Source organism: Tursiops truncatus, chromosome 1 (assembly GCF_011762595.2).
Source record: "Tursiops truncatus isolate mTurTru1 chromosome 1, mTurTru1.mat.Y, whole genome shotgun sequence".
Classification (NCBI taxonomy): domain Eukaryota; kingdom Metazoa; phylum Chordata; class Mammalia; order Artiodactyla; family Delphinidae; genus Tursiops; species Tursiops truncatus.
This window is the reverse complement of record NC_047034.1, coordinates 125,073,923-125,101,821: the sequence shown is the minus strand read 5'-3', so window position 1 is coordinate 125,101,821 and position 27,899 is coordinate 125,073,923. Positions and strand designations below refer to the sequence as shown.

General features: G+C 38.6%; 1 protein-coding gene and 1 long non-coding RNA gene across 6 annotated transcripts in view; one reads left to right on the top strand and one right to left on the bottom strand.

Annotated features, from left to right (window-relative positions):
- LOC117313955 (uncharacterized) overlaps positions 1-27,899 on the top strand; it is a 188,577-nt gene that overhangs the window by 120,395 nt on the left and 40,283 nt on the right. Inside the window, exon 4 of one of the 3 annotated variants that reach the window (XR_012324333.1) lies at positions 17,654-18,475. The exons of the other annotated variants lie outside the window; for them this stretch is intronic. This is a non-coding gene — a long non-coding RNA (uncharacterized lncRNA). Of the gene's footprint in view, positions 1-17,653; positions 18,476-27,899 lie in introns of those variants that run through there. 3 annotated transcript variants of the gene reach the window in all.
- RPE65 (retinoid isomerohydrolase RPE65) lies at positions 319-26,911 on the bottom strand. Of its 3 annotated transcripts, XM_033865122.2 has the most exons (14): positions 21,434-26,911; positions 20,228-20,310; positions 18,410-18,560; positions 16,821-16,928; positions 16,576-16,717; positions 12,976-13,123; positions 11,531-11,612; positions 11,160-11,292; positions 10,910-11,049; positions 10,109-10,238; positions 3,257-3,371; positions 3,065-3,159; positions 2,839-2,950; positions 319-1,547 (listed from the first exon to the last, which is right to left on the bottom strand). In XM_033865122.2, exons 1-14 carry the CDS (start codon positions 21,442-21,444, stop codon positions 1,396-1,398), a joined length of 1,602 nt encoding a protein of 533 aa, XP_033721013.1. In that variant the 5' UTR covers positions 21,445-26,911; the 3' UTR covers positions 319-1,395. The 3 variants fall into 3 exon arrangements, with proteins under 3 accessions (XP_033721013.1, XP_073644552.1, XP_073644547.1); XM_073788451.1 differs by lacking the exons at positions 319-1,547; positions 2,839-2,950; positions 3,065-3,159; ... (2 more) ...; positions 10,910-11,049; positions 11,531-11,612 and having other exon boundaries at positions 11,178-11,292; XM_073788446.1 differs by lacking the exons at positions 319-1,547; positions 2,839-2,950; positions 3,065-3,159; ... (3 more) ...; positions 11,160-11,292; positions 11,531-11,612 and adding an exon at positions 11,678-11,900.

Here is a 27,899-nt window from a genome sequence, read left to right as displayed (position 1 = left end):
TATCTATAGTCACATATTCCATGTTATTTTCTGGCATTTTCCTTTTTATTTTTTGAGATATCTAGCTCTACCTAGAAATTACCCACAAAGAAATAATGATTACATTAAAAATCCACAGGGGGAAAAATGATGGAAAAGACCAGTAGTTGAGCTTAGATGAGCTGTGTATGATTTTACTTTATAATTTCCACTTTCTTGTAATTTTAGATTTTCTTTGAAAAGTATGTTTTAATGAGTATTTATAATTTTAAAAAACGAGTTTGCATTTTATCTAAATAAAGAAATCAAATGGATGCATCAAGTACACTAGTCAGTCTGTTCCTTCAAGCTGTTTTTACTTAGTCAGACACAATGCTGATCATCTTAAATACAATGATATGTAATACTTTTGAGCATAAAATAGATGCCAGGATTAAGATATAGAATAAACATTTTTGACAGTCTTCATTTTTTTGCAATATCTAGCTCAGAAGAGAATAATTTTAAAAACATAAATACTTAAAATATATTAATATTGGAAAGTTAATGACAATATTTCTCTTTTTTCACTTTCAGGTGATTGCACAGTGCTTAAATATAATTAAGCAGACGAGGCAACAAAGTATAACCCCCCACACACATATTATTACCCCATACTCTGATTTTAAACAGAAATTATATTTGTCAGTATTTTATGCTCTGTTTTTCAAAAAAATTACAGTCACTACTATATGTAATTGCTTGGATGTAATGTAAGCTTTTAATAGATAACTTAATCTCTGAGAAATTATTTGGTTGAGAGCCCTCAGTGGATTAGAGATAGGTTTCCTCATTGTAAAATCAGAAATAGTAGTAATTGCTTATATTAAATGGAAATGTTAAAGTTTATAAAACTTGAGAATCTTTGAACAATAATATATATATGCATACGATTACAATGATTGTCTTAGATGATAGTCCCTTGTTTGAGAAAAAGTTTGGTTTGACATTTAATAATTAAGCCTTTTTGTAAGATACTGCTTTGACTTGGCAAAGCCACATACAAATCAGGTGTAGAGGACTGGCTTTTAAGTGTTAAAAAATAATTGGAGCAGACAGGTACCTAAAATACACTTTTATAATAGGAATAAAAAAACAGGTTAATAAATCCACATTCATTTGCTCTTTGATTGTAAATATATAAAGAGTTTTTAGTTATGATGTGTCTGTCTCACAGAGAAAGTATGATTACCTAAATATGCACTTTTTTTAAAAGGAATTGCTTACTCAACTCTGTGCGTTCTGTAAAACACTGCAAAATTGTGTGCATCTGCAAGTTAAAACTCATATACAGCAGGCTAAAACTGAACAGAATTTCACTGCAGACCTATTTTGTTCTGGGTTTTGTCACCAGAAACATATTAGGCTAGAATGTGCTCAGGATTTTTTGAACAGTCCATGAAATGTGACAGGGATGTTAATCTCCACTTCAGCCCTTGCAACTTCACTCAGGTCCTTGGCATTCAGAATTAGGAGATAAGCGGGCTTTTGACCTGCCCCAGGGCTCACCACCACACTCAGAACTACACCTGTTAATCAGAAGTTAATAAGGCAATGTTGAATTAAAAAAAAAAAGCCCATAGCAATAGATTAAGTGTCACTGAAATAATACAGGAAGCAAGGAAGCATTACATTGACAAATAAAGAAAACCAGATGCCTTGAAATCTTGCTCTGACTCTTCTACCACCTGGCTGTGTGGTAACCCTGAAAGGGATTTAAAATTTTTCATGTCCCCTGGACTATAAGCTCTAAGAAGGGAGTGACCCTATCTCTCTTGCCCACTGTTGTATCCCAATAGCCTACTGCAATGATTAGAACATAGTAAGTATTCATTAAATTCTTATTTAATGAATGTTTCTGTGTTTTTATCTGTATCATACGATTTAACACCTGTTCTACCTACTGCAAAAAAAAAAAATGTTGTGACAATCAAGTGAAAAATGTATATTAAAAGACTCTGGGAATTCCCTGGTGGTTCAGTTGTTAGGACTCTGCGCTTTCACTGCTGAGGAAGCGGATTCGATCCCTGGTCGGGTAACTAGGATCCCGCAAGCTGAGCGGTGCGGCCAAAAAAAAAAGACTTTGAAAATGGTAAGGTATATTATTTCTATAATTTCCAAGACCTAGCTGGAAGCTTACTTCCTTCAAACAAAATAAGAACAAACTTTTTGCGGTTTTGACTGGAAAGGCTGTATATGTAAAATCACTTAGTGTAAAACGGCTCTACAATTCTTTATTTTATTCATTTCTCTGTGGTTTTCCATATTTTAATCCCAGAGAGGATAACCTACCTCCTTGTCCCGGATAATCAATAGTTAACTAAGATGGCTCTTTGTAACTGAGTTGCTGTTTTATAGGCTGTTGCTCTGGATCCCTTTCTAGCCCCAGCTTACTGAAAGGAAAAACCAAAACTAGAAACACAAAGCCTCATCCTCATTCTCTTGGATCTGTTAGAATACTCAGTTTCCCTCCTTAGAACTCTATCCCTTTTCAGAAATGTATCTAGGTCAGGAAAGACAAAAACCTAGACCGCATGCTGCTCCTTCTTCCTCCTCTCCTTCATCTAGAGCAGACATTGATGTTCCATCGTGACACCAGATGGTGCTTTAGCATTTTTCCAACAGTACCAAATGAAACGTGACCGTAAGATAAAACTTATTCTCAAATAAGTTTAAATTCTTTAGTGCTGTCCCATTCAATAGTATAAAGGATTATTTCTGAACATTAGGGAATAATCAACATAACTCCTCTCCTAATTAACTAACTATATGAACTGCAATGAAAAGAGAGTGTTCAGACACATCTATTACTTTCATTACCGTCATCTTCCTCCAAGGCATCTGGGTGAGAAACAAAGATGGGTTCTGAGGGGTATGAATCAGGCTCTTGCCATACCCAAGTTTCTTTAGTTTTGACGTTCAGCTTACAGAGCTGCTTGTAAGAAAGAAAAGTCAATCAATCAGTCAGTCAATCAGTCAATATGCTCTACTTGACTAGCATGTGACTCAAAGTACTGTTTGAATATTAGGAAGATGGATTAATTACCCTGTCTGGAACAAAGTGATTCAAGCCAAGTCCATATGCGTATGTGTAAGGTTTCCCACCATACTTCTGGTAGTTGATTTGAGGAAATTCAAATGCTGCAAAGTAGAGCACGTGCTTAGGAAAACTCGTTAATCTCTTTGAATGGAACATTTTGTTCTCTCTCATGTGAGGTTTTTTCCTAAATCATCTCACCTTGGCGAGGCCCTGAAAAGAGAACTTCAGGTTCCAGCCAGATGGTCTCATCACTGCACAGAATTGCAGTGGCAGTTGTGTTGGGGAGTGTGACTAAATTCTTGCCTGTGTCAGCCTAAGAAAGAGGATAACAGAAACCTCAGTGATCAGGAAAGAAAAATCAAGCAGCCATAAATATAGTCTTCCCAAGTTTTGTCTCCTGCGTTCTTCATTTCTTAAGACAACATGCAGGGAGAGGCAGTGCAGAAAACTCTAGAAAGGGGAGCCCAGGAACATGACTGGGAAAGCTGTCTGTGTCCACATCAGTCACTGGCTGTGTGTCACTGGGAAAGTCATACAACTTCATAGGCCCTCAGTCTTCTCATCAGTAAAATGAGACTGACCTCGAAGAAAATTTACAGCTCTGAGGATGGGCTCTGGAAAAAGAAGTATTTTTCTGCAGAACGACAAAGACTTCAACCTCTAGGTATCCATACAGTGTTTGTCTCCTTTATAGTTAGGCTATATTTTTATTTTATTTGAAAACAAAATCATACTCGTAAGTTGTCAAAAAAGAAAACAAATTAAAAAACTACTGACCAGATGTTTTCTAAGATCTCTTGTCACCCACATTGCTCCCACGTGATTTTTCAGATTATTTTATGAAAGGAATGAATATCATGAGCTCTTTCAAAGAACATATTCATTTAGTAATACCTGCATCAAATACTTAAATACATGTTTTGTGATGGACTCTATTCTAGGCATTTGGGATATTTCAGAGAACAGAGTCCCTGTCATCATGAAGTTTTCATTCTAATTTGGGAACATAAACAATATAAATATAATTAATAGACAAAGTGTTTAGTACATCATGAATGTGAGGAAAAAGAATAGAGCAGAGTAAGGAGAATCAGAAATGTGAAGAGTAGGTGAGTTGTAATTTTAGTAGGTGGTCAGGGTGAGCCTCATTGAAAAGGTGAAATTTGGGATAAAACTTGTAGGAGATGAAGGAAGCTAGCAATGCAGGTATCTGGGGAAGAGCATTTGAGCAGAGAGAACAAACTACAAAGGCCTGAGGTAGGAGTACGCCAAAGGTCCTTGGAGAACGTTAAAGAGACCAGTGTGGCTGCACTGACTGAGCTTGGGGAGAAGAACAGGAGAGGAGAGTGGAGGGGTAAAGACTGATAGGTCATTGTGAGGTCTTGGTCTTTTTCTATGAGTGAGAGATGGGAAGTCATTGGAGGGTTCTGAGCAGAGCAGTGGCAGGCTCTGATTTATTTTTAAAAGAATCACCCTGACTGCTCTGTTGAGATCACTTTTGCAGCTCAATATTAAAAAAACAAACAACCCAATCCAAAAACGGTCAGAAGACCTGAATAGACATTTCTCCAAAGAAGACATACAGATGGCCAAGAAGCACAAGAAAAGCTGCTCAACATCCCTAATTATTAGAGAAATGCAAATCAAAACTACAATGAGGTGTCACCTCACACCAGTTAGAATGGGCATCATCAGAAAATCTACAAACAACAGATGCTGGAGAGGGTGTGGAGAAAAGGGAACCCTCTTGCACTGTTGGTGGGAATGTAAATTGATACAGCCACTTTGGAGAACAGTATGGAGGTTCCTTAAAAAGCTAAAAGTAGAATTACCATATGACCCAGCAATCCCACTACTGGGCATATACCCAGAGGAAACCATAATTCAAAAAGACACATACACCCCAATGTTCATTGCAGCACTATTTACAATAGCCAGGACATGGAAGCAACCTAAATGCCCATCAACAGACGAATGGATAAAGAAGATGTAGTACACATATACAATGGAATATTACTCAGCCATAAAAAGGAACGAAATTGGGTCATTTGTAGAGACGTGGATGGATCTAGAGACTGTCATACAGAGTGAAGTTAAGTCAGAAAGAGAAAAACAAATATCGTATATTAACGCATATATGTGGAACCTAGAAAATGGTACAGATGAACCGGTTTGCAGGGCAGAAATTGAGACACAGAAGTAGAGAACAAATATATGGACACCAAGCAGCAAATCACCAAACCACCAAAGCAGCGGCAGGTGGGGGTGGTGGTGTGATGAACTGGGAGATTGAGATTGACATGTATACACTGATGTGTATAAAATGGATGACTAATAAGAACCTGCTATATAAAAAAAATATATATATATATATATATGTGAGAGATACAAAAATAAATAAATAAATAAAATACATGTAAATTAAAAAAAAAAAAAAAGGGGAGATGAAAGAGTGAAATCAGGGAAACCAGTTTGTCTTGTAGTAGTCCAGTCAAAAGAAAACAATGGTTCAGACTAGGCTAGTAGCATTGAAGTCAGTGAGGAGTGCAAGGTAGAGCCAAGAGGATTTCCTGATAGTTCAGATATGGGGTGGGGAAGAGGCATGAAACTGAGAAAGGAGTCAAGAAGGGCTTCAAGGTTTTTGGCCCGAATAATTAAAAGTTGGAGTTGTCACAGCAAAGATGGGGATTACTGAAGGTAATTTTTGGTAGGGGAAGAGGAGAAGTTTAGGTTTTGTCTTATTAAACTTGAAGTGTTTATTGGACATCAAAATAAAGACATGGCATTGGCAGTAGCATATAAGAACCTTGAGTTAAAAGGAAAGTTGGAAGTGAAATTCTAGGCTGCTTTAAAGCATGAGTCTTTACAAAGGGAGTGAACGTACAGATAGAAGATAGAACAAAGGGCTGAGTTCTGGTGCCCTCCAACATTAAGGGGTCTTCAAGAGAGGAATGAGGGGATAGGTGGTGGGGGCAAGAAGAGTTAAAAGAAGGATTTTGTAAGAGGGCAAAATAATAGCATGATATGCATGATTTAATGAAAACAGGAGGAGAGTGAGATATATGAGAGAGGGGGAGAACTGTAGAGTGTTGTCCTGGAGAGGGTGAGGAAGGATGGGAAAGACTAGTTCTGAATAGGATGATGGATAATTCAGTATGAGTACAGATGCTGGTGGGTGGGTAGATGTGGTGGCAGGAGTCTACGTTCTTTTCTGATTTCTTTCATTTGTTTCAGTAAAATAGGAAGCAGAGCCATCAGTTGAGTATGAGTGTGGAGGTGGGAGGTGTTAGAAGGTTGAAGAGAGGAGGGTGTGAAATATTTAACTAGGAAAGTGAAGTTGGGAAATGTAGCAGTAAGGTTTGTTGTCATGCACTTAAAAATGGGCCAATTAACACAATTGTGTGTTTTTAGCACTTAATTTCAGCCTTAGAGGTACAAGCATGGAGTGGGTGGAGGGTTGAATTTAACTAGGATTATGATTTTGACAAATAAGTTCTATAAAGTAAGAAAGAGGGAAGAGAAATGAAGATCTACTCAAGGGGGTGATTACAATGATTAACCATGAAATTGTTATTGAATAAGGAGGGAAGGTAAGTCCTCAAGGGAGTGAGAGATGATGAGAAGGTAATAGGTTCAATAGATTGGAGGTTCCTGGTGGGAACTGCAATAGGGCAAGTAATCTTGAAAGATAATAGGTGGTAGTCAGAATGTGTCATGCATGAAACCAAGGTTATGGTAGAAGCACAGTCAAAGGTAATGGCAAGGTCAATTGCATGACTGTGGGGAGTGAGTGGCTGAGATAGAATGGAAGACAAAATCAGTGGAAGACGTCATGGAACTGAGAGACCAGTTGTTGGAAGAGTCACCTATGATGTGTATATTGAAATAACTGAGAGTCAGGAGTAGATCAGGGGAGTGTGACACTGAGCCAGAAGGGAGAAGGAGTGGTGGTTAATTGGTGAGAATAATAATGAGGGGTGTATATATGTAAATGTAGACATACCACTTGGCTATATACTTAGCTGAAGTGAGATTTGAAATTGAAAGATTTTAAGGGTGGGTGGAAGGAGCAATGGTCTGGAAGCAGCAAAGTGGAACAAGTGTACCACAGCCCCAGGCCCAGTGGTACAAGCGCTGTAGGAGGAGAAACTGCTACCCCTGGAAATTGCTGCTGAAGAGACCAGTGTCCTAGAGAGAGTGTCAGATTTTTTGGTAAAAGAAAGAAGGTGGAAGGAACCTTCTGAGCAGAGGATAGATGGAATTTTTCTGGTATGTACAATGAATTAAAAGGAAATAGTGAAAGATTTTCAGGATTGGGAAGAGATGGGAGGTGAGGATGGGTCTTGTGAGATTCTGTGAAGTGGGGCCTCGAGGCACTTCATGGTGATTTTGGGAAGGAGAGAGCGGCATGTGTGCATACATACATATTTATACATGTATTCGGTAAGTTCAAATGTTGATGTCGAACACATTACTTATGCGACTGTAACTTTAATGATTTTACTCTGTTGTATCTTATTTTTTCCACCATTAAATTAGGGTTTTTAATGTAAGAGATGTGTAACATTATCTTTGCTTTCCAAACTAGCTCCTTATTTTCACTCTTCCCCCTCACTATTTTTTTAACACGTGCATTTATCCCCTGACCCAGCAATTTCACTTCTGAGAGTCTATCCTATTGCTATATCTGCACATATATAAAATAACATACATACAAAGTTATTCCTTGTGACATTATCTGTACCAGCCAAAGAATGGAAACAACTCTGTTGCTCAGCAGTGAGGGACTTGGGTATGTTCACAAAAAAGAATACCGTGCAGTTCAAGAAAGCAAGATCTTCAATATATATTTTAAAATGAAAAGAAGCAAGGAACAAAAATGTGGATATAGAAAGTTACTTTTTGTGTAAAAATGGGAAATAATAATTATATATATTTATATTTTCTTATATTTGCATAAAAAAAGGAAAAGGAAAGACATTAAAAGTTACACACAGAAGTGAAGGGGAATGGTATGGAATAGAGGCAGAGAGAGGTTGTAGCGACACTTCCAGTGTGTACCTTTTTAGATCATTTTGAGTTTTTGACCATTTAAATTCACTGCCTATTCAAAAATAATAAAGGTATATTTTAAAGATATCACTGTTATATTAATCACTAAACTGGAAACTTCACTCATACTCTTTCCTCTCCTTCCTTCAATCTGTTTATCTCTTATTTCCCTAATTTATGACTTATTTTTCTCTTCATTGCCAAACTTTTAAAAGTGCAGGCTATAGTAATTGCTCCCACATTCTCATCAATTGCTCACCTTTATTGCCTTGAAACCTGATTTCTGCCTCCCTCCCTACTCCCCTGGAGATCACTAAATCTGGTTTCTGGCTCTTCATCTTCATTCTTTTCAACTTGTCTATATATAGCAGTGGGCACCAGTGAAACCCTTCTCTTGCCTTATCATGTGGCACTATGCTCTCTTAGCTGTAACTAGGGCCCTTTGGTGACGTTTTTCTCTTTCTTTTTCTGACTCCTCTTTTCTTACCACTTTCTGCACATGGATGTTTCCCCAACTTTTGTGCTTGGCCATCTTTTCTTTTCTTTCAGCATGTTATGGCTATCAAGTTCATCATTTTTAAAATAAACAAATTTGTATGTTTCTTTTAAAACACTCTAAAGTATGAATTTTTCCTGCTAGCAATCTTATCTGTCTTCATATATTTGATCATCATTTCAATTCCAATAACTATCAGATCTTTTCTTCTGACCCTACTTTGTGTCGCAAGGACCTGTACTTCCATATGAAAGCCTACAAGACATCTTCACGAAAATGTTGTTGATGCTGATTTTGCTGTTGATGATGATTATAATCAATATTATTTAACACTTACTTTGTGTGAGGGACTATATTCAGTGATTGACATATGTCACCTTGTTTATTGATCACTAAAATCCTGTATGGTGGATATAGATAAAGAAAAGGGGATTTAAAAAGGTTAAATGTCTTGCCGCGAATCAAACAGCTAGAATGCTGGAAGCCCTGGTCAACCTGGGTCTGTCTTGAAGTCAGCCCTTTTACTCATTCTCCCCACTTCCTCATAGTTCTACAATTCAGGTTTATCTCCAAATCTGCTCTGCCTATTATTACATTTCCTATTTCCAAAGGTATCAACACTCTAGACACATAGGCTTAAAGGATCTCTATGGTCTTTTGCATGTATAAGACTTAATTCATTCTACCATCCAATCAAATGTAAGATCCTTTTAATTCTACCTGTAGGAACTCTCACTTTTGTCGGTTTGTCTGTTCCTACTACCACTACATTTTTCTATCACCTGAGTGATTTTCATTGTCTCCAATCCCAGGTCCCTTATCATCATCCTTTCTTTACTGCCAATACTACTTACACACAACACAGCCTTATTTTAGAAAATCAAAGCTGCAAATAACCTTAGTTATTATTTAGTCCAATTTACTTAGGTTTCTGAGCAGGCAACAGAACTGTAGGGGGACTTGCTCACTGAGTGACTTGCTCAGGGAAGCCGGACATTTAGTAGCAGGGACAACTAGGGTAGTCAGTACGCTTGATACCCAGTCCACCAGCTCTGAATATGGCTTTCTTCTGTTCTAAACCTTGACTATCTCCCCATCACCTGTCAAATAAAGCACAAACCTTTTGGCCTGAAAGCCTTCAAAGACTGCCAACCTACTTTTTTTTAAGCTTTTTTGCCCACTTATTCCACTGTTTTTGCTTATGTTCTAACCAGTTGGATTGCAATCACTTTGAAAGGATTTTGTAAATAGAAGAACAACAGGTTTAGAGTCAAAACCTGGTTTTCGTTTTGATTCCACCACAGTTGGATTTTGCTAAGTCATGTGACTCTTCTGAGCTTCAGTTTCCTAGCTTATAAAATGAGGGAAGTGGAATTAATTTTTAAAGTTAATTCCAGCTCTGAAATTTCAAGACTTTATGTATAAACACACAGCAGGAGAAAAAATCCTGAGCGAGATGAAACATTCTGGTTATATCTGAAATCTATGTAGAGGGTGGTTACCTTGTCAGTATTCAAAGGAAGTACGTATCTCCTAACTTCAGGCTGGGGAGCCTTTCTGGCATTTCTTTTCACCTCTTCCCAGTTCTCACGTAAATTGGCTAAATATAAGTAATTATAAACAAATTCAAATCTGCAAAAATAAGAAGTCAAACATGAGGACAGCCAATTACAAATAATTTAGAGACATGCTTCATGCCTTTTAAAAGCACAAGTGCCTCCCTATTCTTCAGACCCCAACCCAGAACCTGCTAAAGACTCAGGAATCCTGGAGCCATTTCTCCTGCCCACTCTGGGTGGAGAAAAGAATCCTGCTCATGGATATGTTTAAATAACAACAGCCTTTAAAACGTTCTGCTCTGTTTCTCTCTCACCATTCTGTCTGTGTCTTCAGGGGCTACTGTCTTTCTTAGTGACCTGCTGTTTTGAAGAAAGCATATCTCTTTTTCCCAAACCCAGACTAGGTGGAGTTCTAGGCTCCCCAAAGGATCTTGTTAAGTTTGAGTGAAATTAAGCTTAAGTTTACTCATCAAGTCACAGAATCTTTTATTTTCAGGTCTGGTTCATGGACCTGATCATAACCTGATGGACCTGATCAATCATTAACCATAGTTTTGAGGTTCAGTTAGTGTTTCTGATTATCTAAACTCCCTACAGCCTTTTCAATCATATTTTGTGACTTAAGCATTCTTCTTGCCTTTTTAGATGTAATTCAGATTAAATATTGAGAGTGGCATCTCCGAAAGAAACCCTAATTTCCAGGAACAACTGGAGATGTAACATTTATCCAATGTCCTTTCTTACCCTTTCCAGCAACAGAGATCCACAACCAGAAACTCACTGTCTTCATAGGTATTGATGTGATGGAAGAGGTTAAAAGGAGATGTCCTGTATTTATTATTGATATACTTTTTTCGTTTCTTGTCAGCAATATGAAGCCAAACCTTGAAAAGTGAATAGAATATTTTGATGTATTTAGAAAGAAAAAAAAGTGTGCATTATGAAAGACATATTCTTCAGAACCATAAAGCTGACAAATAAATGTAAGACTTACCCCCATGGTTTCATTGGACTCAAAACAATCCATGTAGTTGGCTCCCCAAAGACTCCATGAAGAAAGGAACTTGAACAGGTTAATTTTGACTGGTGTCTCCACAAAAACAATATAGTTGGGAGTCAAACCAAAACTGTTCAGAAACAGAAATAAACTTGTGAGTGGGAAGGGTTGATTCTCAAACCACAGAGAAATATGTACACATGAGGTATACTCAGTTATATGAATCAACAGTGCCTACATGAAATTAACTACATTTAAATTTAGGTTTCCGCAAGAAAATGTCATGATCAGGATTGGTATCAAAGGTAGGCAAAGCAGATCTTTAAACCTGAGTTTTCCTGAAGATTCATAGCAGGCCTTCAAGTTACCTATGGACATAAGATGGCTTGAATCGGTCACTGCAGGGGAATTGTACAACGATCTCTGACTTGCTTATTGGATCTTCCTTGTCTGAAATAAAGTGGTTTCAAAAGGCTATGGAACAGCCTCTTTTTTTTTTTTTTTTTAAATACAAAGCATTTAGAACAACTTATGCAAGCAAAGAAATACATTTTCAGATCTTGATTTTTTAAAGAGTTTATTTCCATTTTCTCAGTCACTGGCATTTCTTAGAGAAATTTCACGCGGAGCTGCAATCACCCAGGAAAATCCAAATAGCAGCAGATTTGGAAAGTATACTCAAACAGTGTGTGGCAGACAGGGTACAGTGGAGTCACATCTTACGTCTGGAGGTGGGTTCTAAGTCAAGGGAGTAAGGCAAAATTTTAGTATGGTCAAAGTGCCTTTTACAATCTCTTAAGTTATCTATAAAGTTATGGCATATGTGTTTTGGGTCCATAGCCCTTTACAATAATTCTTAAGCACATTAAAGTTTATTTACTACTAAGGCAGTGTCTTCAAACCTTAGTGTATATAAGAACCACATAAAAAGCTTCTGAAAATACTGACTATGGGCTCACCCCTAGAATTACTCATTCAGTCTACCTCAGGTGGGGCTCAAGATTTGTATGTAAAAATCCATATATACTCAAATAATTCTATTATCAAGATCATTATCAAATTTCTGGCAATGAATGGAGGATGAATGGAGAATTCTAAAGAGTACTCTCTTCTGTTTTAATATTCTTTCTCTATAGTATATGAGTTAAAAAGTTATGTTTTTAGTTTTGGGAATTAAATACACACAAAATACTTACTACACTTTCATATACATGTGTGTATACTATTACACATACACATGTTTGTTTAAAATCTTAATTTTGTCTGGCACATGGATAAGTGCTCAATAAATATTTGCTGGATTCGAATCTAAATCTTATATGATCAAAGTTACATATACACTACACCTTTGAAACACTGTAGAATAGAACACGGCAACTTTATTTTTGAAGATGTCATTTCCTGCTATGGTGCTTTTTGGCATTGGTCCCCTGGTAGGGTAAGGGTGAGGGTCAGTTGTCCTAAAATCTGAGAGTAATTTAACTGTCCATATAGTGCTAGCCTGATATTTCTGATCTGACACCCTGTATTTCCAGTAACTTTCTCATGTTACAGATACTTGTTTTTTTTTTTTTTTTTTTGCGATACACGGGCCCCTCACTGTTGTGGCCTCTCCCATTGCGGAGCACAGGCTCCGGACGTGCAGGCTCAGCGACCATGGCTCACAGGCCCAGCCACTCCGCGGCATGTGGGATCTTCCCGGACCGGGGCACGAACCCGTGTCCCCTGCATCAGCAGGCGGACTCTCAACCACTGTGCCACCAGGGAAGCCCCTAGATACTTGTTTTAAGAAGAGTCAAAGTGGTAAACTGACCTGCTTGTAGTGGAGGGATCTTTACAATATTGTAGGCAATTGAAAAATTTTTCCCAAAGCAATTACCAATATTGTAAACAGTCCCATCATTTTCAATGTGGGGGTGAGCAGTGGCTCCATTGACCGAGACATAGTTGCAAAGATCAACCTATGGAAGGAGAACAAACGTCACCCATGTTAAGAGGAAGATCGTATTACACCTTTGGTTCCTCAGTCTGACCTCACTGTTACCACTTGCACCCTCACCCTAAGTGTGCTTTCTCTTTCTTTCCATCTCTCTGGGTCTTACCCTCTTTTAAGTCTGTAGAAGTCCCATCTTTAGCGCTGAGCTCTCCTCTGACCCCCATGCTGACCCCTCATGCCTCTGAAATCTTCAAGTTCTCCCTGATTGAGCTTTTCAATTGATGTAGGCCATATATTACTCTGGTTGGTTACTTTCCTTTTGCACATGCAGTTTGTCTTCAAACAGTGACGAATTTGAATCCTGAAACTTCTTTACATTCTCCTTATTGAATTACATTGAATTGTATGCTGATAGTCAATAATTTTCATTTTAGAAAAATGGCAATTTTTTATGATACAACCTAAATACCAAATCCAGTATCTTACATACAGAATGAATTTGGAACTGAAAGGAACTTCAGGATTCATCTAGTATAGAAAGTCTTAACCCAAATAGACTTCAGGGGAACCATGAATTCCTGGAGTTAATGGAAACTTTTTGAAGATAGGATTCAGTGCTTTAATTCGTTTTGGATTCTCATAAAAAATTCAAAACCACTAATCTACCACAAACCTCTCAGTTTACATAAGAAGAACTTGAGGTGTCAGAGAGATCAAATGATTTATCTAAGGATGCAGAGCACTAGAATTTCTACCTGGAACCTGCTCAATAAAGATTTATTGAATGAATAATCGATGGAGTATATATTTGTCTAACCAAAATTCTTTCTATGTGATTAGGAGAGTATGTTTTAAAGCATAGGGAGTTTTTAGCACCCTCATTTAAATAAAAGGCAAGACATTCATTCAGTCATTCAGTCATTCATCAAGTATTCCTTGAGCTTCTATTATATGCCAGGTGCTGTGTCAGGGTCTAGGAAAACAGAGATGGCCCTTGCTTTCAAGAACTTCAGTCTAGATTTGCACTGTCCACTATGGTAGCCACATATAGCAATTTAAATGTAAGTTAACCATAATTAGATAGAACTTCAAATTCAGTTCCTCAGTCACAGTAGCCACATTCAAGTGCTCAATAGCACTTGGACAATGAAGACATAGAACATTTCCATCGTTGTAGAAAGTTCCATTTAATAGCACTGTATTAGACCAATAAGCTGGTATACAGTGCAGTGGGTACAAAATGATATCTGTAAAGAAAGGCCATCTAACCCAGACTAGGGGATTAGGCAGGGCTTCCCAAGGGCAATGACTCCAACACATGCTTGAAAGATGAGTAAAATTTACCAGATGGAGAAGGATGACAGTGTGTTCTAGGGAGTAGGAACCCTAATGTAAAGGCATAGAGTTGCAAAAAGTGAATGCTGCTTGGGGATTACTAGTCATTCAGCATGGCTGTGGTGATACACACACATGGAAGAGGAGAAATAAAATGGGCCAGCCACAAAGGTCTGTGCTTTTAACTTTATCTTGGAAACTATGGGTGCACTAATTGGAATAACACATCTATACTTGCATTTTAGAAAAGAAAATTGCTTCTACTGAATTAAGGAAGCTGTATTTAAGGGAATCGGGCTGGAGGCAAAGGAACTTGTTAGGAGTCTATTTCAGTACTAGTAAACCAACAAAAAAACACTCAAAATTTTAAAACTACATTTTTATACGAAGTCAGGGTATAGTGCTGCTCACAATGAAACCTGACTCCTAATAAAGTCTATTCTGGAGCCATACCATGAACTTCACACTTCCAATTAAATTACTATGGTAATTGGATTCACTGTCAAAGTCAAATGGATGGTTTAGAAACTCAGCTTCAGTATTTCTCTAAATGATCTACACATACACTCATATGTGGTTTCAAACATACATCTAAACTAAGAAAGAGCTATCGAGAATATGTTAAGCCTTAGTAAATAGTCTGTTGGGGATTATAAATCAGCTTGTGATATTGAGACCCATTGTTGGGACTGCTTTTCCTTTCTATTCCTACTACACTGAATATCTAGTTCTGGTCTTCAATTCCACTTAACTGGTCTCCTAGCTATCCCTTATCTCTTTTGTCCTCCCATACAGCTTACACGTGGCTTCCAGATTAAATAACCTAAAGTACAGCTCTGCTTATACCACTTCCCTGAACAAAAACTTTGAGTAGCTTCCCATCAGCTAAATGACTTATTCCAAATTTTTGTCCATTATTCAAACTTCTAGTTTCACCCTACCCTGTGTTTCACTATTCCCCTTGACGTGGCATGCTTTAGATCACTAGTTCTCACCTGGGAGTGCTATTGCCCCCTAGGGGGAGAGTTGGAAATGTTGGTGAGCATTTGGAGTTTGTACAATGATTGAGGACATGTCTGGTGTTTAGTAGGTGGAATCAGGGATACCAAACCTCTGCAGTGGGTGGGACAGTCCCCACAATGATGAAGTACCACCGGCCCAACGCCACTGCCACGTCCATTGAGAAATACTGCAAATCTAGCCAAATAAATTATTCTTTATCCTCCAGTTTCCCACCTCTATACAGCTGATCATGGTACTCCCTGTATATGAAATGTTCTTTCTCCAAAATCAATGAAGTTGTGCCTTCCCTTTAACTTCTAACTCAAGTGCAAGACTTTTAAACCTTCCTTGATCTGCCCCACTTCACATCCACCAACTACTGCCAGAAGCAATCTTTGTTCTTTCATAGAAGGTTTTCCCTCTGTGAAAAGAGTCCTCACATTCTGTGTCCTATTATAGTTAAGTAATGTATTTATTTGATTTCTCCACCTAGGTGTTAAGCTTTCTGAAGACAAGAACAATGCCTTGCAAATAGTTACATCTTAATAAATATTGGTTGAAAATGTAGATCTATCTTATCAAATGCTGCACCAAGATTGCCTAAGTTCTCATCAAAATTTATCACTTTTTAATACTGCTGACATGTTTCTCTATGCTTTTTCTTTTAAGATATAGCTTTATTTCTAACAAGAAGTGTCTATAAGAAGGGGCAAGTTGGTACAACACACTTTCCTAGAACAATGAATGGTAGGGTTTTCAATATTAAATGTGCCAGTTCCATGCTAGTCTATAAAAACCATGAAGAGCAGGGACGATGTTGTCTTACTCATTGGTATATCTTTTGCATCTAGCATAAGTTCTGGTACATGGAAGGGACTCAATAAATATTTGTGTCACAAATAAATATGTTAGGCATTTTATACGGTTTTCCTCCAATCCACATAATAAATGTTTAAAATTTCACAGATGGAGAAACAAAGTTTGCCCTATGTCACATTGCTAGTAGTTGATGACAAAGCAGGGATTTGAAACTTAATCTATCTGGCTCTCATATTCTTCAAACCCAAATGCACAGCTGATTTAATTCTAAGTTGCAAACTCTAAATTCCTGAGCGATATAGTCTGAGCACTGTGTCCTACCTGCTTAATTGTCTCCAAGGTTTCAGGATTAATCTTTGTAATGAAGTTGGTCTCTGTGCAGGCATAGTAATCTTCCCCCACTGGGTAGATATTAACAAGGGCATTGTCAGTAACCTCCACTCCTCGAAAGTAAGAAAAAAACCTGCAGAAGCAAATGGATTTTTCAGTCCAGTAACTTTCACGCCATGAGAGAAAAAGGGCTAATGTAAAATGTCTTTAATAACATGCAGTTGGGTTTCAGTAACCTGGAAAATATATTCTTGCAGGGGTCTGGGAAAGCACAGGTGCCAAATTCTGTTATGACGATCCTTTTCTCAGTCATTGCCCGTACGTAAGCATCAGTGCGGATGAACCTGAAGGACATTGAGACACGGGAAAGGGTCACAGACAAGGGCAATTAGTGTAGTCCACGGGGAGCTTAGAATGGTCATTCTATGTGACCTCCTAAAGTCAGAATCATAAATCCACAACACGAAGAATGAAGAGTCTCGTAACTTTCTTGGGGTGACTGAAGGAGAAACAGACAATGTGCCACGAGCTTAAATTTATGTCTTATAAACTTCACAGTGACATATGAGGAAATCAAGGTTCAGAGAAATTAAGTGATCAGCATATGTGGCCAGAGCCAGAAAACATGCCTGTTCCATATCACACTATGCAGCCCCATGGGTAGTTCACATTGGACCTCTGACTTCCTGTAGCCTATAATTCAACAATCTACACTGAGCGGGGAAGTATAGAACATGTTATGCTGAATTATATTCCTTTCAATCTTCCTCATGTCCCTCTTATGTTTTTCTTCAATTTAAAAATTTATTTTGCTACTTTTAAAAGTAGATATTCTTGAATCTGGTCTCTTGCACAGGCAGACCTCCTGAACCATATCTCCCAGACTAGATGGCATACGTTGCCTAGGATTTCTCATGTGGAGAGCCAATTAAAATCTGATTTTGCACTTCCATAAAGAGGAAAAAGTACCAAGGTCTTTAGAAGGCATATAAAGGCTTTGCCTGACCTCCAAAATATGCTTTCATAACTAAATTTCTGCTTGACCTGATCTGTTTCTCTTCTATTACAGTCCAAGTTATCCGGACTACTTCAAGACTCCATTTATTCTTTCTTTTGATGTCTCTTCAGAATGCCTGAAATCTGTGGTGATCAACAAAGCTGCTAACAGGCCTGAATATTAACGCATAAGACAAACTATTTATTGTGGTGTTAATGAAGCTTTGTAATGAAATTGGAGTGATGGCTTAGGGCTTCAAGTCTTTTAGCAACAATCTTCTGTTTTTAGAAAACTTCTCTTTCTTGTATTATTAAGACATATTTGGTCCTTGCCTCCTTTGTAACACCCCTCCCTCCTTCCCATTGGCCTTTCTGATTATAAAAAAGGAAAGACATCAAGAGACCCATGGTTTAATAATAATAACTATTATTATTATTAAATGCTTCCTATGGGCTAGGAACCATGTTCTCATTTAATCCTTGTAATAAACCCTGAAGTAAATTCTCTTATTTCTCCCATTTTTATAGATGACAAAACAAAGAATTAGAGACTAACATCTTGCCAAAGGGCACCCACCTAGGCAAATGGTATGTAGGGCATATGGGATTTGAAGCCAGGCGTGTCAGACCCCAAAGCCCTAGTTCTTAGCTGCTTCTTTATCCCATAGTACATCTCCGAGGTGTCCATACAGACTCACTGGCCCAGGAGGATTCTGAGTGGAGGCGAGTATAAAAGTCTCCTCTTGGGTTCAGGAGGTTGAAAAGTACCTGGAGGGAGGAGCTGAGATAGGTCCGAACCCTAGGAGGAGTGGGCCCTAGTGTTCTTTACCTTCTGTGGTATGTGACGTGTCCTTCTTTAAAGTCAAACTTGTGCAGGAGAGCTTGTCCATCAAACAGGTGGTAAAATGGCTCAGATCCAACTTCAAAGAGTCCTGGCCCACATCGAAGGAGACTGCCGGTCAACCAGAGGGGGATCCTGCCTGTGATGAAGGCAAGACTCAGAACATTGCTTCTTACCCCTGCCCTTCTCACCCAGGTAAAGAGCAGTGATTATCTAAGCAGCCCGATTGGGCAGCCTCTTACTTTTAAAGCTGGCAGTCATTTCCATTCCCAGTTCTCATGGCGGGTAGCTCTCAGGAAATGCCTGCTGGCCTACTCTCCTTTCACTAGGAGACCAAGTGGTAGGAAATGTGGCAACATCTCAGAGTTTAGATAAAGGGTTGGAAGGAGACAGGGAAAAGTATCTCGAATGGAATGGGATTCTCCATCTAACAGATTTCCCCAGCTACCAATACATTTGCCTTTTTACTGTCTCACTTTTAAGAAAAATTTCAAATTTCTTGATATATAGGAGGGATGGATTAGAAGCAGGGATCTAGATACTAAACAAAGATGTGTCTACAGAACAAACCGTTTAAATGAAAAACAAGAATACTGGCTTCTTAAAATATAGACCTATATTCCTTTGAGAATATGGGCTACTGTCCAGATAAAGGTCAACCTGCTATAGCAGAAAGTGCAAAGGGCTGTCAGAGACCTGAATTCTGGTTCAGGATTTGCTATGTGCCATCTCTAGGCCTCCGTGTCCTTCTCTGCAAAATGAGGGGCACACAAGAAAGGCCTTAAGTCTGTTCAGTCTAAACAGTTAAGTTTGTGCCCTTTGATCCTTTGAAAAGTGCAGCATTTGGCAGTGTTTTTATAATCCTTGCTATTAAAAAAAAACACAAATGTATTATTTTATATAGCTCAATTTCAGCAGCCCACTTTACAAGGATGTATATTTCTGATAAAAATTTGAAAAGAAGGCATGGCTTAACTAAAAGGCACAGCATTAATTTGATTGCTAGAACCTAGATTGTTAGCATCAGAATCTAGTTGAGAAAGAGCACCGGGCTCATTCCTTCTATTTTGCACAAGAGACAATTGGGAGGAAAGAGACCTGCCCAGGCTTTGGACCTTCCTATAACACCATGTCTAAGCAAGGATGCTATGTGGGTCATGTGGTGACTTTGGATAATGATAGCAGTAGTAATAATAACAACCATCTATTGATAACTTTGTGTTGGATACTGTGTGAATCTTTCGATTTACATTATCTCATTTAATCTTCACAACATCTCGATGAGGTAAAATTTGGTTTATGGTAGGTGAATGAATTGAGACTCAGAAAGTTTAAATAACTTGTTGAAGGATTCACAGATAGTAAAATAATAGAGCTACAGTTAGCACCTACATCTGCCTGACTCCAGAACCAAGACTTCTGATATAATGGGCATGAAACCTACCACCCTTTATTGTCATATTCCCAGATGCTTGTCACCAGGCCTTCATTTAATCTGCAACTGATAGAACAGACATTTACAGGACATTTTCTATGTGCCAGGCACTGAGCTAGGCACTGACACCTTAAAGATGACAAAGGTATAGTCCCAGTTGTTAAGGAATTCCAGTTAGGTAGCATTTTTCTATATTAGAGAAGTAAAGAAAAGAGGAAATGGGTTCTTAGCATAAAAAGCCCAAATGTCCAGATTCCTCTCTCTGTAGCCCACAGGGGGAGCCCGTTCTGAGAGATGCCAATGAATAAGGAGACAGAGAAGAGAGATTGAGACAGAAAAGAGAAGATGGCTTCAAGATAGGTGAGACCAACCTGTAACATGAGCTGTGAGCGGTGAGGACAGTTCCTCCACAGTTTCAAACAGTTTCTTGTAACCACCAGCAGGATGTTCGACTCTGAAATGGTGGAATAATGAGGAAGAATCTCATGTGGAATCTCAGGAAGTCCACGGAGATAGAGGCAGAGCTCCAGGAGAAAAGATGCTCTCTGCTCAATGGTGGTGCATACTGCCAGTCTAGCCTGGGCTGGGAGCACACAGTGTTTTGGTGTGGTGTGGTGGTAGAAATGTATCAGTTTGGCAAAGGGGCCCAGGTCAGTGCTCCTCCTTTGATAAAGGAGAAAATGACCTCCCTTTTAATGCCACAGTGGACTTGCTTGCCCTCTGCAGTTTTCCCATATTTCTGAAGACAAGTCAAAACATCCCGCCATTGTCACTTCTCTTCCTGACCGAGTCCTTCCTACAGAATTAGCCTGCCCTGTCCCTACCCTCAGCTTTTACTGCATCATTTATTCTCTTGCCTTCCAGACAGTCTCATTCCTCTCTCTCTTATGCACTGGGAGACCACAGGTTTGGGGATCAATTTGTCATCCTTTGTTATTCACCCATATTATACCATCACTTCTTCCCATCATCTCACTTCATCACCAATCTCCAAGAGCTACAGTACATTTTAAATATAGTCAGACAAGGAGATTTAGGTCTTATGTTTTTGATTATTTTCTCCCTTCTCACTTTGGCTCCATTTTATAACTTCTTAGAGTGAGAGCTGACCAGACTGCCTAATTATGATAGTTATTTTTTATTAAGGACTTACCATGTGCCACATACTTTTAAAAGGACTTTGTATGCTATTCGTTCATTTAAATCTCACAACACCATAATGGGGGTAAGTACTACTCATTCTATATACAGAAAAGCCAAGACTTCAAAAAGTAATTTGCCCAAAATCACACAGCTAGGAAATGGCTGGGCAAGAAGTGGAACCCAGGTCTGCCTTATTGAAATCTTCATGCTCACTACTACTTCCAAGGCCCCATTCCAAGCCACACAAACCCCACTGTAATTTAGACCTGAATTCTAGATATTTGCTTCAATACATAAAATAGGAATAAACTCCCCAACCATGAGCCAAGGCCTTCCCTAAAGGGGTCATCAATCCTCTTCAGGAGCTCTTGAAATAGACCATTTACCATCAACACACTAAGGAATTAAAAAAATAATCTCCCAGAGATACTTACTGGATGGACATTTTCTCTCAGTGGAGGATTGAGAGTGCTGGCACCAGTTGTGGAATGAGGAGGCAAGTCCTCAGCCAGGGGCCTTTATATGCCTTCTAAATCCACCTAAAAAGAGTTATGGCTTTGGGAACCCTTTCTCACCCCTTGATCTGAGAGAGCATGAATAGAAGTGGCTTTCAGTGCTCAGATACTCCTGAGGCTTGAGCATTAATTTGGGCTGGCCGCTCCCTTAATTGTTTTTTGGCTATTTTCCAGAGACCTCAATCCTTCCCAAAGAGAATGAGAAGTGGATTAGAAAGAAAGGAGTTGTGTGGGAGTGGCTAGCATCAGGCCTGTGCTGATCCAGGTCACCCCACTGGAACCAGGCAACATTCTCTGGTGCCTACCTCTCTCTTCCACTTCTGTGCCCTCATCTTTACCCCCATTCATTTATTCATTCACTTACTTATTTTTAAAAATATCTATTACACATTGTCTATGGAGCAGGCATGGATGAGCCATCTCTGTCTTCACACATCTTGTAACTCTGCAAGAATAACAAGAAACTAACAAACTCTTCAATAAAATTTTATAAGTGCTATGATTGGAGAAGTATAGAGTGTTATGGAAGCATATTGTAGCACGTCTAACTCTCTCTGGTCACCTTATAGGCTCCATTCAGGGCCCAATTCCGACCAGGCTGAGGACTTCAGTTATGTTCTTTTGATTTGCTGCAGATGAACCCCTTTCATATCTTTGCTTGTTACTAATGCCTTCCTGATCTCCACATCACCTTCCTGTTCATTGGTATGTGTGCTGCACTCAGATAGTAAATAGCACTATTTCATTCATATTTCCACACTCCTTTATTTAGCCTCAGTTGTTTGCCAGCACAGACATGGTACTGACCAAAGGAGTCCCCATGAAACAGACAAGATACTTACTATACCAGCTGACAACTTTAACACTTTTTTAGAAACTCACCATGATCAAGTGGGCTTTATCCCAGGAATGCAAGGATTCGTCACTATACACAAATCAATCAATATGATATACCATATTAACAAATTGAAGGAGAAAAACAATATGATCATCTCAGTAGATGCAGAAAAAGCTTTCGACAAAATTCAGCACCTATTTGTGATAACCACCCCCCCCCCCCCAGAAAATAGGCATAGAGGGAACTTACCTCAACAAGATAAAGGCCATATATGACAAACGCAGAGCCAACATCATTCTCAATGGTGAAAAACTGAAACCATTTCCACTAAGATCAGGAACAAGACAAGGTTGCCCACTCTCACCACTATTATTCAACATAGTTTTAGAAGTTATAGCCATGGCAAACAGAGAAGAAAAAGAAATAAAAGGAATCCAAATTGAAAAGAAGAAGTAAAACTATCACTGTTTGCAGATGACATGATACCATACATAGAGAATCCTAAAGATGCTACCAGAAAACTACTAGAGCTAATCAATGAATTCGGTAAAGTAGCAGGGTACAAAATTAATGCACAGAAATCTCTTGCATTCCTATACACTAATGATGAAAAATCTGAAAGTGAAATTAAGCAAACACTCCCATTTACCACTGCAACAGAAAGAATAAAATACCTAAGAATAAATCTACCTAAGGAGACAAAAGACCTGTATGCAGAAAACTATAAGACACTGATGAAAGAAATTAAAGATGATACAGATGGAGAGATATACGATGTCCTTGGATTGGAAGAATCAACATTGTGAAAATGACTATACTACCTAAAGCAATCTACAGATTCAATGCAATCTCTATCAAACTACCACTGGTATTTTTCACAGAACTAGAACAAAAAATTTCACAATTTGTATGGAAACACAAAAGACCCAAAATAGCCAAAGCAATCTTGAGAAAGAAAAACAGAGCTGGAGGAATCAGGCTCCCTGACTTCAGACTATACTACAAATATACAGTGATCAAGACAGTATGGTACTGGCACACACAGAAATATAGATTAATGGAACAGGATAGAAAGCCCAGAGATAAACCCATGCACATATGGTCACCTTATCTTTGATAAAGGAGGCAAGAATATACAATGGAGAAAAGACAGCCTCTTCAATAAGTGGTGCTGCTGAAACTGGACAGCTACATGTAAAAGAATGAAATTAGAACACTCCATAACACCATACACAAAAATAAACTCAAAATGGATTAAAAAACCTAAATGTAAGGCCAGACACTATAAAACTCTTAGAGGAAAACATAGGCAGAACACTCTATGACATAAATCACAGCAAGATCCTTTTTGACCCTCCTCCTAGAGAAATGAAAATAAAAACAAAAATAAACAAATGGGACATAATGAAATTTAAAAGCTTTTGCAGAGCAAAGGAAACCATAAGCAAGACGAAAAGACAACCCTCAGAATGGGAGAAAATATTTGCAAATGAAGCAACTGACAAAGGATTAACCTCCAAAATATACAAGCAGCTCATGCAGCTCAATATCAAGAAAAACAAACAACCCAATCCAAAAATGGGCAGAAGACCTAAACAGACATTTCTCCAAAGAAGATATACAGATTGCCAACAAACACATGAAAGAATGCTCAACATCACTAATCATTAGAGAAATGCAAATTAAAACTACAATGAGGTATCATCTCACACCAGTCAGAATGGCCATCATCAAAAAAATCTACAAACAATAATGCTGGAGAGGGTGTGGAGAAAAGGGAACCCTCTTGCACTGTTGGCGGGAATGTAAATTGTTACAGGCACTATGGAGAACAATATGGAGGTTCCTTAAAAAACTAAAAATAGAACTACCATACAACCCAGCAATCCCACTACTGGGCATATACCCTAAGAAAACCATAATTCAAAAAGAGTCATGTACCAAAATTTTCATTGCAGCTCCATTTACAATAGCCAGGACATGGAAGCAACCTAAGTGTCCACCAACAGATGAATGGATAAAGAAGATGTGGCACATATATACAATGGAATATTAGCCATAAAAAGAAACGAAATTGCGTTATTTGTAGTGAGGTGGATGGACCTAGAGTCTGTCATACAGAGTAAACTAAGCCAGAAAGAGAAAAACAAATACTGTATGCTAACACATATATATGGAATCTAAAAAAAAAAAAAAGTTCTGAAAAACCTAGGGGCAGGGCAGGAATAAAGATGCAGAGGTAGAGAATGGACTTGAGGACATGGAGAGGGGGAAGGGTAACCTGGGACAAAGTGAGAGAGTGGCATGGCCATATATACACTACCAAATATGAAATAGATAGTTAGTGGGAAGCAGCCACATAGCACAGGGAGATCAGCTCGGTGCTTTGTGACCACCTAGAGGGGAGGGATGGGGAGGGTAGGAGGGAGACACAAGAGGGAGGGGATGTGCGGATATATGTATATGTATAGCTGATTCACTTTGTTATAAAGCAGAAACTAACACACCATTGTAAAGCAATTATACTCCAATAAAGATGTTAAAAAAAAGAAATATTAAAAAAACTGATATAAAAAATTAATAAGTGGTTATGGCTAGTCACCCTCAAGCTCCTCAACAAACCTATAAAACAATTAATCTGAACACTCCTCAAGATAGATGACAAAACCTTACTGTCCCAGCATGCCTTGCAGTGAGGATTCAGGAATGTGACCTGAGCTCCATCAGTAAGAGGCAGGGCCGGAGGTCCTAGTGGTAGCACCCAGTGCTTAGCATCGGTGTTGTCTCCACTCCTCCAAGGCAGCTGTAGTGTGGAGCCGTTCCACAGTGAAGCCTGGAGCATTATCGCTGGCCTGGTGATCCCCAGGTCTCATTCTTTAGTGATCCCAGAGATTCTGTTAGCTACCTAATATTTAAAAATTTTGTTTGCCGCTTTGATGAACTAGAGTTGATTTCACTGTTTACAGATAAGAGCTCTGTCTCTAGAAAATGATGGTAATATAGGATACAGTGGTATCACATATAATGAACATCTATATTGGTATATGGAGGTCCCGGAAGGATTTTTGAGGATGTATCTAAGCTGAGGTAGGAAGAATATGTAAATGTTAGCCAGTAAAAGTGTAGGGAGAAGAGTGTTCAGGCACGGCTTGGGGGAATTTACAAAAGTCTGGAAGCGAGCATGATTTGGGGAAATGGCAAGAGATGAAGCTAGACTAGAGATAATCATAGGCCAGATTTTGCAGAGCCTTGTGAACTATGTAAAGAAATTGATACCCATATCACCAAAACAGAGGGAATCACTGAAATACTTTATCCAGAAGAGTGACATGATCTGATTTGCCTTTTATTAAGACCACTCTAATTACATTGTGGACAATATGCAGGAATGGGAGATTTGGGCAAGATAAATTAGAGAGAGACCAAACAAATGAAGGTAGTTGATGTAGGGGGATGGGTTGCGGCTGGATATGATATTTAAGAGATATTCCAGAGGAAGACTGATCAAACTTTGTGATTGGTGAATGTATGGAGAAATAAAAGGCAGGACAAGGATTACGAGTAGGTTTCCGGCTTGAATTATGGTACAGTTCATTGGGATAGTGCAGTCTGTGTGTGATGTGTCAGCGATGCAGAGAGAATAAATTCTGATTGAGATATATGTTTATTAAAGAAAGAGATCACTGGGGGTTGTATACTTTGAAAGCTTTATAGGGAAGTGTGATGAGTTGGAATCTGAAGGATAGGCAGGGTGTGGAGAAGGCAGAGAAGATGGAGAGGACACTCCTGGTGAAGGGAACAGAGGGAGAGAAGGCAGTTTGGGAGGCACACGTTAGAAGGATTTTCTGTCTTCTGTACCACTTCTGCTAGATTTCATTTTCTCAGAAGGAGTCTCATCTTGAGTACAGCCATGTGCCACGTTGTGATACCTGTACACTGGCAGTCCACTGAAGAGAAATTCCAGGAATACCAGGACCCAGCTGCTCTTCTTCCTGTACACCTCCCATTACAAGGGGCCAAAGAAGAAGGCTTTGCGGTAGTCAGGTGCCAGAAAACTACACTACACTATACTACACTACTGCACAACATTATGCCCTGAGGGACAGGGCATTGACAAACTGCAGTTAATACTGAATATCACTTCCAGGGAGATTAAAGTCAATCTTACTGGTGCCCACAACTGCACCAAATGCCTGTCTTAGGTATTCCTGTGCTGCCTTTGGTATTCTGGGGTTGTAGCCACATTATTTAAAAACAGGAACTGATTTTAGTGATGTTTGCATTTTATTTCGCATCTTTGGTAGGCTTTATTTTTCAGCCTGCTTCCATCGTAGGAGGCAGCTGCTTGACGGCTATTTGTTTTAAAAATACAAATAATGGCAATTCACTATGGGAAGGCTTCAGACTCATGGATCGTGTGGATTCTCAAGTTACCTAATGTCAGAATGAAAACTAATTACTATCCACTGAACCTCACTAGACCCCAAGGTCTTCAGGTATAAATGAAGCAAAATAAGCAAAAGTACTTTTTAGCTAAGTACTGTATGTAAGTATTAAGTAATACTTACCAATGCTGATTCTGAGGGAGTTTGATTTCATGTCTAATCTTCCAGCTTATACCTCCTACCTCAGGGTAACTTATTTCCTCTGTTCTCCGGTCCCTGTGAAGTTAGAGAACAGCTGGGTTATATACTCTCCAAAGCTCCAAATGTAGACTTCTCTTTCAGGTCTAATTGTATCGTTTTGTCATTTCAATGTGATACACTGGACCACCAATGGATTGTTATTTTTTCTTTCATCCTCTCCTCTTATTCTCCACCTTAATTTTTTGCTATTTGGTAAAATCAAATCATCATGTTTGATTTCTGTGTTTTCCAAAGAAACTGTTTCATTTTGATATATTTTGGTACTTTTACCAAAATAATATTCCATGAGTTGAAACAGTAAATCAACTTTCTTCAAGCAGAGATTTCTAAATAAGAATTGATCCCACACTTCTTTGAAGAAACCATTTCTGAAGGTAAAATAAAAGCTACTTTTTCATCTTGGTATTAGGCAGACCATGAGGTCATCATGAGGCATTTGGATTATATTCTGAGAGCAATGAGAAGATATTAAAGGATTTTAAGCAGGGCAATGACTGAGGTGATCTAATATATGTTATTTGGGGGAAAATCACTCTCCCTGGTATTTGAAGAATAGATTATAAGTGTCTGGCATGGAAGTAGATAAAGCAGTAGTTCAGATGAGGTATGATGGTTCTTAAACTAGAGTGGGACAATGAAGATGGAAAAAAGTGAATGGATTTGAGATCTGTTTTGTAAGTAGGAATATAGGACTCATGTGATATGTCTAGGATGAAAGAAAATGGGGCTAATGGGGTATATCATTTATTTATTGCAAATATTGCAGCATAAAAATTACAGCATAAAAATTAACACCAAACCTCAGTGTCATACAACATTAAGGTAGATTTGCTGATATTGGCTGGACTTGCTCTTGTAACTGGCCTTTGCCTGCCTGTCAGCTGATCCAGGTCTCAGCTGA

Bases quoted from the DNA above. Each gene is read 5' to 3' on its own strand.
- RPE65 (XM_033865122.2), bottom strand. The intron at 11,613-12,975 runs GTCAGTTTACCA...ACTTTATTTCAG, and splicing joins GATCCCTCCACTACAAGCAG to ACAAGGAAGATCCAATAAGC. The intron at 3,160-3,256 runs GTGAGATGATTT...TCTACTTTGCAG, and splicing joins CTTTTCAGGGCCTCGCCAAG to CATTTGAATTTCCTCAAATC.